General features: G+C 37.6%; 1 protein-coding gene across 1 annotated transcript in view; it reads right to left on the bottom strand.

Moving 5' to 3' along the window:
* The window catches only part of AXDND1 (axonemal dynein light chain domain containing 1), a 51,731-nt gene that overhangs the window by 12,704 nt on the left and 26,505 nt on the right, over positions 1-12,522 (bottom strand). The window contains exons 15-21 of the mRNA XM_023753996.1: positions 11,391-11,466; positions 8,831-9,065; positions 6,456-6,657; positions 5,342-5,435; positions 3,650-3,849; positions 2,645-2,741; positions 305-415 (exon numbers count right to left, since the gene is read on the bottom strand). Coding sequence (XP_023609764.1) covers positions 305-415; positions 2,645-2,741; positions 3,650-3,849; positions 5,342-5,435; positions 6,456-6,657; positions 8,831-9,065; positions 11,391-11,466 — 1,015 coding nt within the window. The remainder of the gene's footprint in view (positions 1-304; positions 416-2,644; positions 2,742-3,649; positions 3,850-5,341; positions 5,436-6,455; positions 6,658-8,830; positions 9,066-11,390; positions 11,467-12,522) is intronic.

Here is a 12,522-nt window from a genome sequence, read left to right as displayed (position 1 = left end):
ATGTATATATATATATATATATATATATATATATATATATATATATACATATATATATATATATATACACACACACACATACACACACACACAAAAAAGTGAGGAGAGATGTTTGGGTGGATAACTCTCTCCCTGAGAAGGGAGAAGAGCTGCCAATGTTCTTGGTTGGAGCCGAAATTCTCTTCTGACAGAGTAAGTGAATGAGGAGGATTCGGAACATTGATTGGGAAAAGTCGCTGACCCCTTATCTATAAAGATACAGGAAGAACCTGAATACTGACGCATGCTAGCACATGACAAATACCTCTTCTTCCATCAGGTGGTCCTCTTCTTCATCTGTCAATAACTTTATTTTGCTGCCTTTGATCCCAGAGAGGAGTTGAGAGCATGTGGTGATCCATTCACAACATTCCTTCTGAGAAGAGATAAAAAGATCATTACTAACCAGGAAAAAATCAGAGTACACCAACTCATTTATTCATTCACTCCTACTGAGGAGCTGTTAAATACAACCCTCTAAATATAACGTGAATTAACATTGTATCACTTTAGTTCATTGATTTGTGCAGAAGTGTTTTTCTATAAAGAGACCTAAAACCCCATTGTTTGCTTATTGACATCATTATAATGGGATAAAAAGTAGTGAAGTGTCATAAAATTAGATGCAGAAACATTGTTGGATTTACTATGGGCAAGCAGTCTGTCCCAACAAATATACACCTGACCAGTTCACACTCTGGCTGGTGTTGCTCAGTTGTTAGAGCACTGGCCCATGCACCAAAGGGTCGTGGGTTCAACTCCTGGTCAAGGGCATGTTCCTGGGTTGCAGTTTCGATCCCTGGTCCCGGTTAGGGCATGTGTGGGAGACAACTGTTACTGTTTAGATGTCTCAACTATTAACTAACCAAAATAGAAGGCAATTGAATTTTGTGTGTGTTTTTTTTCGAGTTTTATTGATATAAGCAACATATAACATTGTATGTAATTTTAAGATATATGACATAATGATCTGATAAATATATATATCAAAATGATTACATTAAATTTAGTTAATATCCATCACCTCACATAGTTCAGTTATTTTCTTGTGATGAAAACTTTTTTTTAAATTATTTATTTATTTATTTATTGATGAAAACTTTTAAGATCTATTCTCTTTAGCAACATTCAAATATACATTTCATCAAAGGACATATACAGATGACAAATAATCCCATGAAAAGATGTTCAACATCAATGGTCATTCAGGAAATGCAAATTAAAACCATGATGGCATAACACTACCCACTACCCACCTATTAGAATGTCTAAACTTGAAAAGACTGATCATTATCAAGTGCTGGTGAGGATGTAAAGCAACTAGAACTCTCAGATACTACTGACAGGAGTATAAAATGGCTTAACTAAAGGGTGCCCCAAAATCCACGCAAGAAGTAATTTTGATAGAAAACACAGGTTTATAATTAAAAATGGTAAATTTTTTATTGATTCATAAAGCATACAGTATAGGGTTATGTATGGAATAGCATATTGGGTAAATGGCCTCCACGGCTTTGCTGGCACATACGCAGTCTTTTGTTGAAATTTTCCATGACCGTTTTTGCATAAATGTGGCTGAATTTCGATGAGGCTCATTCTCATCTTGATGGCTTGGTTAATCGACAAAATTGTCGAATTTGGGGTTCAGAAAATCCACGAGTGATTGTTGAGAAACAAATGCATCCACAATGTGTCACTGTTTGGTGCGGGTTTTGGGCTGGAGGCATCATCGGACCATTCTTCTTTGAAAATGCAGCTGCTCAGGCAGTAACAGTTAATGGTGCTTGCTATCGCGACATGATAATCCAGTTTTTATGTATGCTATTCCATACATAACCCTATACTGTATACTTTATGAATCAATAAAAAATTTACAATTTTTAATTATAAACCTGTGTTTTCTATCAAAATCACTTCTTGCGTGAATTTTGGGGCACCCTTTACTTTGGAAGATAGTTTGACAGTTTCTTAAAAAGTTAAACGTACACATGCCATATGACTCAGCCACTCCATTCCTAGATATTTACTTAACCAGTTAACTGCCACGATATTTTGAATTTAATTAAAAAAGGTTGGCCGCGTGCGTCTATAGACGCTTACGGTGTACAAATGGTTAAGAGAAATGAAAACAATGCACGTGTACATAAATATGCATTGAAGTTTTATTTATTATAATTGAGAAGTGGGAACAATTCAAATGCCCACCAACAGAAAATGGGTAAATCGTGTATATCCATACAATGAATACTACTCAGCACGAAAAAACATAAAATATGCTTTATGATAAAAGCAACAATATGTGTGAACCTCAAAAAAAATTTGCTTAGTTGAAGAGGTCAGACCCAAAGCATACATTTTATATGATTCCATTTACATAAATTCTAGAATATGAAAAATCATCTTTGGTGTTAGAAAGGTGATCAGACATTGGCTGGGATGAGGATGGTGTACAAGGAAACATTTCTTTTCTTATCACAGTAATGATTTTATGGGTGTATGCACATTTTAGAAATTATCAAATTGCACACTTTAAATATGTGTAGTTGTAAATCCATTAAACCTAAAATGTCTGCTCAGAACAAACAAAACAAAAGCAAGTGGTTACCTTCATGTTATTCAGTTCATGAAGTTCCTTAGCAGGATTTTTTTGTAGGTTGCCGGCTATACTCAGCGCTATAGCTGTTACGATTCCTTTGCAACAACTGGGGGGAAAGCACACACACACAGAGCATGACCTATTAGTATTGGTTCCCCTAAGTGTTTTAAATCCAAGCACAGTGGAAGTTTACCATTCACAATTAAGCTACTGACTCACCAAAGAGTATAATTTGTCTCTTTCTCATTTTTTACCCCTGTCTTCTTCACTCCCTTCCATTCCTCTCACTTTTGAGCATTGAATGGAAATGAAGTGGGTAATTGGCTAGATTTTAAATGTGACTTGCCAAATTTGAAGTAATCAGAGACAGTATGCTTACTAGTTAACAGTTTACAATTTTCCAGACTTCATCTTTATTTAGTGGGAATCCTCTAGCTTTCCAGACATAAGGTTTTTAGAAAGAGATGTTTTGGTCGGTGTTTATTGAAATATAAAAAAGTATACATTCAGCTTTGCATGGAATTACACAGGACACTATAAGCTTCTTCATAAATGCCCCAGCCTGAGCAAAAGTGCGAAATGTTTCTTACTTACGCAAGTTAAGTGAGTCTTTTTGTTTTGTTACTAATTGTCACTCCCACAACTATAATAATAAAAGCGTAATATACTAATTTGACCAGATGTCCTTCTGGACGTCCTTCCGGATGACCTTCCAGATGAAGCCGGGGCTGTGAGGGCCAAGCCCCTTGCACGAATTTCGTGCATCAGGCCTCTCGTCTGTACATACGTCCCATCCTGCCCATGCTAACATTGTTTTCAAACGAATTCTAAAGCCATTGGGAAAACACCAAATCTCATATTCCAACTGGGCAGTGTCAAAGCTAATTTAGTGAAGAACTGGTGCTTCTTTCCAGGTTTTAGAACAATTCCTTATTGCTGCCCTTCTCTCCTGTGCTTTATGTCACATTTAATCTTCAAAGGGGCAGAAATAAAAAGAAAAATAGATCGTTTTACCTGTTCAAATAACTGGAGTATCGGGACAGATTTTTGGCCAGTGCAATTGCGTCTAGCTCTAACTGTGCAACTCCTATATCATATTTTTCATCACTTTCCTTCTCCAACTCTGGGAGACTGTCTCGGTCAGTAAAGTCAGGTACCATTAATATCAGCAAATTTACCATCCACTTGGTCATAGATATATGCAATTCATCCATCTGTTAAAAAACAGTTATAATACAAATGACCCATTTTAAATAAATCAAACAGGAAAAACCATGCCAAATTTAAAAACAGATAATCATACCTGCATCCAATTTTTAGCAATGCTATCATTACTATGCAGCTGGTATAACCATATATATATTTTTTTTTCTTGCTCACTATACTACATTAAACTCTTCTTTAGCTTGGTCAAGGGTATTAAAACTACAGTTACCAAAGTGTTCACCAAGGCATCCTAGGGCTCCACAGTGAGCTCTCTAGGATGCCATGGGATTTTAAATTCTTGAGGGAAATAACAGTGATATTTGACATCTGTCAGACATAGCATGAACCTGACATAGTTCACACACACAACATCAGATGCACTATATCGCTTTTGCAAAGCTGATTTTATTGGTGGTGTGGTAAAAACAAGCTCTGTGTGAGCCCTGGCTAGTGTGTCTTGGTGGTTAGAGCATCGGGCTGCACACTGGAGGGTGGAGGGCTTGATTCCTGGTCAAGGGCATGTCCCTTGGTTGCAGGTTCCATCCCCAGCCCCAATGGGAGGCAGGGTTCATGTGGGAGGCAACCAATCGATGTATCTCTCTCACATTGATGTTTCTCTCTGCACCGCCCCACCCCCCTCCAAAAATCATTGGAAAAAATATTCTCTAGTGAAGATTAAAAAAAAAAAAAGTATTGTGTGGAAATCTAAGTGGAACAGGAAGTAAAGGTGGCAACATTCAATATGATTCCAAGGTTAGAAAAGTTGTACATTGCCCCAGTACATACATCCCTTAGTAATTTTGATGGAGAATAAAAGTTTTTTTCCCAATGTTTATATATATAAAAAGGTAAACTGAGACATTAAATTTTACAAAGTGTATTTCAGCAAAAAACAATTTCAATTGGGCAATGCCAAACCTGGAAAATAGTTAGGGGTGCTCTGTGGGCAGGGGGAAGGGCAGAGATGTTTATAATTGGCTGTAATTATTTACATGTTTGCCTTATTTGGGAAAATTTAGTTATTTGGCTGTTATAATTGTTCTTCCAAATCACAGAAATTTCCCCCAACCCTGGATCCATACTACCAGTCTTAACATATTTGCTCAACTCTTGGTTCTATATATTTATAATGTGTTGTCATATACTGTACTGTGATGATTCATAAGTAGTATTCCCATATAACTGATGAGCTCTGCTTTTCAAATTCCTAATTTAAGTAATATTAAAATGAATTAAGTTCATTTTATCATATTAAGTTTACTTATCATAATTTTTTTCCAATGTAAATTTAGATTATAATTATGAGGTGAGAGTAAATGTAATAAACTAAGACACCCTCTAGAAATTACTTCATGTTGTGCTGGCTAAGAAGTCAATGTAAGTTCCCATTTTGCCCTCACAATCTCCTGCTTTAATTGCATAGGCATGACCTGATTTTTTCTTAAAGAAAACTCTCAGCCAAGGCAAAATTAACCTCACAAATCCCTATTAAGTACATACGTGGCGCTGAAGTTCAATGTTACTATTAGCAATCTCATTGCCTATCTCCACGTGCCAATGTTTAATCATGCTATATATATGTGCTGCAAGTGCCCTGAAGGAAAAATTAAGTAAAATAAAGATAAGTGACTTACTTAGAATATAAAAGTAACTATCAGTTAAAGGAAAGGGTTTTATTTGGGTGGGCCTAGCTAGTATACTTAGTGTTGACAAATATTTGAGAATTCAAGGAAAGGTGAAGGAACACTTTGAATGATCAGGTATATTGGCTAACATCCACAGCAATCAGCAGGATGCACCTTGGACAATGTAGATCTTACCTTCCGTGCTAGCTCTCTGCTGTAAAAACTCACACTCACATGCTTTATATTCACTCTTAGACCAATGAGAGCAAAAGGGGAGAATGAATTTTTAAATTCTCTCAAGAGATCAGCTTCCAGCATGACAGCGTGAGGAGCAAAGCTGACCCATTTCTCAGTAAAATTGGTGAGAATTATTTCTTTAAAAAAAAAAAAATCGAGCCCTGGCTCGTTTGGCTCAGTGGATAGAGTGTCAGCCTGCGGACAGAAGGGTCCCGGGTTCAATTCCAGTCAAGGGCACATACCTTGGTTGCAGGCACCTCCCCGGCCGGGGCCCAGGTCAGGGCGCATGCAAGAGGCAACCAATTGATGTGTTTCTCTCACATCGATTTTCTCTCTGTCTTTCCCTCTCTCTTACACTCTCTCTTTATAAAAATCAATGGGAAAATATCCTTGGGTGAGGATAAAAAAAAAAAATCAAAAGCCTCTAGAAATGGTCCCAAGAACAAAGAGCCACTGAAGAGACATCTCTTCGAGACAGTCTATGAAGATTCAGTGAGAAAGACCAGAATCTATGGGATCTGAACCACGATTACCCCCACTCTTCCCCTTCCCAGCTCAGTGAGGCAGAAACTCCACCGTGGACCACTGCAGTCATGAACACAGGACTCCCTCACCCTCCTGCTCCCAGTCAGATGGACTTTCTTCCTGGGAGGAACAGGATTTTAAGGTTTGTCATCTGACCCCAGCTCCCTGTGGCTGAGGCTAGGTACTGGGACAATGCAATGGAGAAGCAGAGAGCTGTGGGAACTTACGAGCCAGAATCTGTGTCAAGGTTCTGTGGAACAGTACCAACAATGTTTAACAATATTTCCACCTGAGCTACCATTTCATTAATTTTTTCAGTAAGTGCCTCCCATTCATCGAGAAGCACTTCAGGAAAATCCAGATGCTTGTCAATCTTGAAAGAGTAGAAGTCAAGAGTACTAATCAAACTTAAAAGAATTTTAGAGATACCTAGAAAAGTGAGAAAAGCATGAATTGTTAGAAGTATTTGTAAGTTTACTATTTCTTTTTTTAAAAATATGTATTTTTATTAATTTCAGACAGGGACGGGGAGAGAGGGAGAGAGAAACATCAATGATGGGAGAGAATCATTGATTGGCTGCCTCTTGCATGCTCCCTGTTGGGGATCGAGCTTGCAACCCAGTCATGTGCCCTTGACTGGAATCGAACCTGGGACCCTTCAGTCCGCAGGCTGATGCTCTAGCCACTGAGCCAAACCAACTAGGGCTAAGTTTACTATTTCAATAATAAATTATAAAATACTAATGGGCAGGGGCATATCTTTTTTCACCCCTTTTATTATCCTATAGCTTGCTTAGCAAAAATCTTATAAAGAGCAGTTCCTAGATAAATGTTTAGTGAATACTGTATAATTAGTGCTTTTCTGACTGATAGACTATTTATTTGATGGCAACCTATACTCTAAGTTTCTTATCTTCTCAGCTGAGAACCAAATACATTAAACCCAGAAACTATGAACTACAGTTATCTGAAAAAGGCATTAATTCACTGAGTCTTTCTGTTAAGAAGACAGTGGTGATAAACAGGTTCTTCATAATGATAGGACAGTTAATAAGATAAATGAAATATAGTTCTTGAGTTATTTTTAAGTCATGGTTCAGGTTTTCATGAAGTTCATAGTTTTAGTCTGAACCAGAATCAAATATGAATCCTAGTCTTTGAATTGATTCACGTGAGATCATGGCAAAATAACCACTTTATACCTCTGTCTTATCTCATTTGCAAAGTAAGAAATACAAATGCTCTCATCTCAGAGATATATAAAGAGAAATAATTTAAAAGCAAACTTTTTCTTATCCTTGATGAAAATATTTTCAATGCCTTCATCAGTAAACTTTGACCACCAAGGAGTATTCAAAGTGATCTGTTAATTTCACTATCACTCTTCATTTTGACTCTCATTATTGTAAACCATTTACTAAATCATTTTTGTCTGCCCACAAAAGGAATATTCTCATAGATAAGTATTGCCATTTCATCTGTAACTATATTACTGCTGTAACAGATCATTAAGATTGTGTTTCCCCATCTAGAGTAGTTTGATGTTGAACAACAGTGGTAGTCAATGCATCAGAGTTGCCTGGAACACTTTACAGAGAAGGACTGATTCTTAGGTAACATATGACATAGTGATTAAAAGTGTTCTGATGGGTTTTTAATGTCTCTCATGGGTTTTGGAGGGCGAATTTTCAATATGTCTCAAGGAAAACTGGGATATTAGGTCACCCCACTGGGGAAATAAATTGAAGTTCAAAATCTGCTAAGGGGTAGAGGCCCTGGTAAGTGCACCAGGCTTTCACTTGGGACCCCTGAATCCCTGAAGGGCTACACCTTAGAAGTAAGGGTAGAATAGAATAGACTGGTTCTTGCAAAGCCTGGAGCCACACTTCATCTCAGCTCAGTCCCTTTTTGGATTAAAATGACCTACTCCTATCCTAAATAACCTGCCAGAATAAAAACTAAAATCATTCTTTTGAAATATAGCATCATCCAGAGTCTTAATTATTTCTAGAATTTATCACACATGATGTCCAACATCAATCAGAAACAACTAGGAATATGAAAAGAATAGACTCAAAACCAAGACAAATTACAGACAATAAAAAAGACCTAAGCAAAAAAGAAGAGAGAGAGAGAGAGAGAGAACACTATGGACACATAAAACAGTGTGGTGATTGTGTGGTGGGGGGAGGTGGAGATGGAAGAGGGTATAGGGGGGATAAATGGTGATGGGGGAAAAAATTAAAAAAGACTTAGTATACCTGAAACTAAGATAATATCATATGTCAACTGTAATTTTAAAAATGAAAAAAAAGACCTATAGGAGAATTAGATATCATCCAATTATCTAAAACTGACTGTAGTGATGGTGGCACACATCTGTGAATAAACTAAACATAATCAAATTGTACACTTTACACAGGTAAACTGTATTGTATAAGAATTACATCTCAACAAAGTGATGCTCAATGGTTTATATATTTTGCTTTATTTCTAAAACTATTCAAGTACTATCTTGATTTTAACTATTAATTGTATTGAAAATAATTATTATTAAAATCCTTTATGTTGATCAATCTAATTATCATTGTTTTTTTCTTACCATTATCCCCAGTTACCCTTAATTTAAATTCTTTGTAGAGTCTGTCTGTGTTTTTTATAATTTCCTCCATGTGTTGGAGCTCTGCTGGCATTACCCCCTCCATACTTTTATGGCGATGAAATATCCCAAATCCAACATCTGTCCAGTTTTCCTGTAAATATTTAATAATCCTGAGAGAATCATATTTTGACACTAGAGAACTCCCAGTAAACTTCTCTTTATCTTCATTCAGTATCTAGAGAGTAAAAGGGAGGTAATGAAATTAGCACATTATCCACTAATGATTTCATTAAAGTCGAACCAGATCTTTATTTCAATTATTTTGGAGTTAAATATCCTATTATTATTTGTTCATACCATTTTTTCATCTGACATACATTTTATTTTCAAAATTAAAGTAAATTTAAATTAATTTGCTATCTTATAAGATTACCCATCATTTACCAGGATGAAAATAATTATATTAAATCTATATGGGTAAAAGTTGGTGATAGGCAATTAAGTACCAGAGAGCTAAGCATGTTTAATTGCTATATGCTTTGGAAAGGATATAATACATTTGTTTACATGATCCCCACTAGACTGGGAAAGTTCCTAGAATGTAATGGTTGTGTTTTATTCATACTTTATTTATCTGTCTAACCCCAAGTCCAAAACATGACATATCAATAAATATTCATAGAAGAAATAAAGTACTATCCCATATAATAAAGAGGTAATATGCAAACTGACCATCACTTCAACACACAAGATGGCCACCCCCATGTGGTCAAAGATGGCCTCCACAAGATGGCCAGCAGGAGAGAGCAGTTAGGGAGGACCCAGGCCTGCAGGGGAGGGCAGTTGGGGGCGACCAGGCCTGCAGGGGAGGGCAGTTGGGGAGGACCAGGCCTGCAGGGAAGGGCAGTTGGGGGGGGGGGGGAACCAGGCCGGCAGGAGAGGACAGTTAGGGGCAATTGGGCCAGCAGGGGAGCAGTTAAGCATAGATCAGGCTGGCAGGGGAGTGGTTAGGGGGTGATCAAAGTGGCAGGCAGAAGCGGTTAGGGGCAATCTGGCAGGCAGGCAGGCAAGTGGGTGGGAGCCAGCAGTCCTAGATTGTAAGAGGGTGCAGGCTGGGCTGAGGGACACACACCCCTGTGCACGAATTTCGTGCACCAGGCCTCTAGTTTATATATAAAGTTTGCCATTACCTGTGATTCAGATAATGGAATCAAATCATCCACGCTTCAATAAGAATGACCATTATAGGGAAGGCTTGTTGCAGAGCATTAAATGTAGGAATTTTGGAGTTGGAGAGACATGGACTCAAACTCTGATTCAGCCACTTGCCATTTATAGATAACTTAGGCAAGTTACTTAACATTTCTGTGAGATGGGGATTATAAAACCTGCATCATGTGGCTGCCATGAAGAATAAAATCACATATGAAAATCACCATTAGCCTAGCAGAGTGTTTAATGAATGAATTATTATTATTCCTACTAAATGAAGAAGCATGGATTATTTCAATTTTATCTAAGCAATGCCAAAATTTCCAGAAAAACAGTTTAAAAAACAACCACCAGGTCACTAAACCAACTATATTGTGTATAAGACAACAAACCTTCAATTCGGAGAATATCCTGCTAAAGTCATTCCAAAAGAAGAGAAAATGGCTCCCTGGGATCGGGATAACATTTTATCAAGTCACAAGTTTGATATTCACTTTGGAGGAATTTCAGTATTTTATGTACTTTCCTCTGTCAAACTACTATAACATGACAGTAATTTGATTAATAAAACCTATTTCCATAGTTCAAACACTTTTTAAAAGAGGTTACTAATAAACAAAATGTGGATGATACAGACAATGGACAGAAAGGAAATTTGACACATGCTACGACATGAATAAACATTAAGAACATTATGCTGAAGGAAGGCCGTCCGTCACAAAGGCCAAATCTAAATGATTCCACTTATATGAGGTGCCCAGAGTGGTCAAATTCAGAGAGACAGAAAAGAAGAGTGGTGGTTGCCAGGAACTAGGGCAAGAGGAAATGGGCAGTTAGTGTTTAATGGGTGGGTAGAGTTTCAATTTGGGAAGATGAAAGAAGTTTTAGAGATGGATGGCGGTGATGTTTGCACAACAATGTAAATGTACTTAATGCCACTGAACCGTACCCTTAAATTGGTAAATTTTATGTTTATGTATATTTTACCACAATTTTAAAAATGATGTTAGTGATCTTAAAAGTCCAATTTGTCCTTAAGACAAAAGCCAGGTATAGGAGAGGCACAAATGTTATATCTTACAGTTAGAGAACTGTAATTGAAAAAAAGAAAAAAAGAAAGAAAAGAAAAAAACCTATAGGAGAATCAGATATCTTCTCCCTGCCTTTTTTTCTGGCAGCTTAACTTATTTGGCCCAAAAATCTAAAATAGAACTGAAAATAAAATAGTTAAGCATATTTTTAAAAGCCCCTATACTCTTGTTGTTTTCCTTGTCTTACCCAAAACTTAGTATGGCATTTTAAAGATTGAGATGTGACTCAGCTGGAGGCGAGGAGTGGCAAGTCTTACCTTTAGCCAGTACTTGAAGTCTGGAAGAATTGATTCAAATATATTTCCTTTACTAAGGGTTAAAATGTCTTCTACCCTGAAAGAAGGAAAAAGAGCAGGGTCTCAGAACAGGGTATAAAAAAAGAAAATCATGAATCCATACACCATATGACAGTATTATGCTTCTCCTTAATGATTTTCAAGCATACCTTCCAGGTTCGCCCCCCTCCCTTCCGTAGGTGTTCATCTTTAAATTTACAAATAAAAACATAAATTCAGATTCTTCTCAGGCCTGAATAACCAAGTTACAGGGTCAGAGGCCACAGTAGTATTAAAAAGGTCATTTCGCCCTAGCCGGTTTGGCTTCCTGTGGACTGAAGGGTCTCGGGTGTGAGTCCGGTCAAGGACACATACCTAGGCTGCAGCTCAGTACCTGGCCCTGGTTGGGGCGCATGCAGGAGGCAACCAATCGATGTGTCTCTCTTATATTGATGTTTCTGTCTCTCCCTCTCCCCTCCATTCTCTCTAAAAATCTATGGAAAAATACCCTCAGGTGAGGTGTTCTTTTTTAAAAAAGGTGATCTATGGGTCTTCTGCATCCAAAATTAGATTGCCATAGAATAATTCCTGTTGAATACAGCTGTCAAAACAACAGGTAAATAGAAAGGAAGCCTAATGAATAATTAAGGTCAGGAGCCCCAAATTCTGGTAGGAAAGTCTCCTGTCATCTCTCTAAAGTCTCACAAGAAGAAAGCTGTTGATAGAGAAGTTGCTAGAGAGAAAGGGAGAGGAGAACCACTGCCATCTGTGCTCCCCTCCCAGCTAGGGCTCAACAAATGGGAGTGGCGGCAGCAACCAGCCTGGATATGTACCAGCTTCAACTTCCAGAATTCCACATCTCCGAACTGGGAAACCTCTCAGAGGATATGAAAAAAAACTGAAGCCACCGTTCTCAATTTGAAATGCAAATGGTACTTCAATGTGTTGAGTCTAGCCTGCATTCAAAGTATAGGTGCCCACTAACTTTGGCTGTGATCCAGCCTAGACTTAACTACTTGATAGACAGCCTCTTCCACTGTCAGATTTTTCTAACTGTCGTACCATACTAGAGGCCTGTTGCACGAAGAGATTCGTGCAATAGGCCATGGCGGAG

The sequence above is a fragment of the Myotis lucifugus genome, unplaced genomic scaffold (genome assembly GCF_000147115.1).
Source record: "Myotis lucifugus unplaced genomic scaffold, Myoluc2.0 scaffold_54, whole genome shotgun sequence".
NCBI lineage: Eukaryota > Metazoa > Chordata > Mammalia > Chiroptera > Vespertilionidae > Myotis > Myotis lucifugus.
This window is presented reverse-complemented; position numbering and strand designations above follow the sequence as displayed.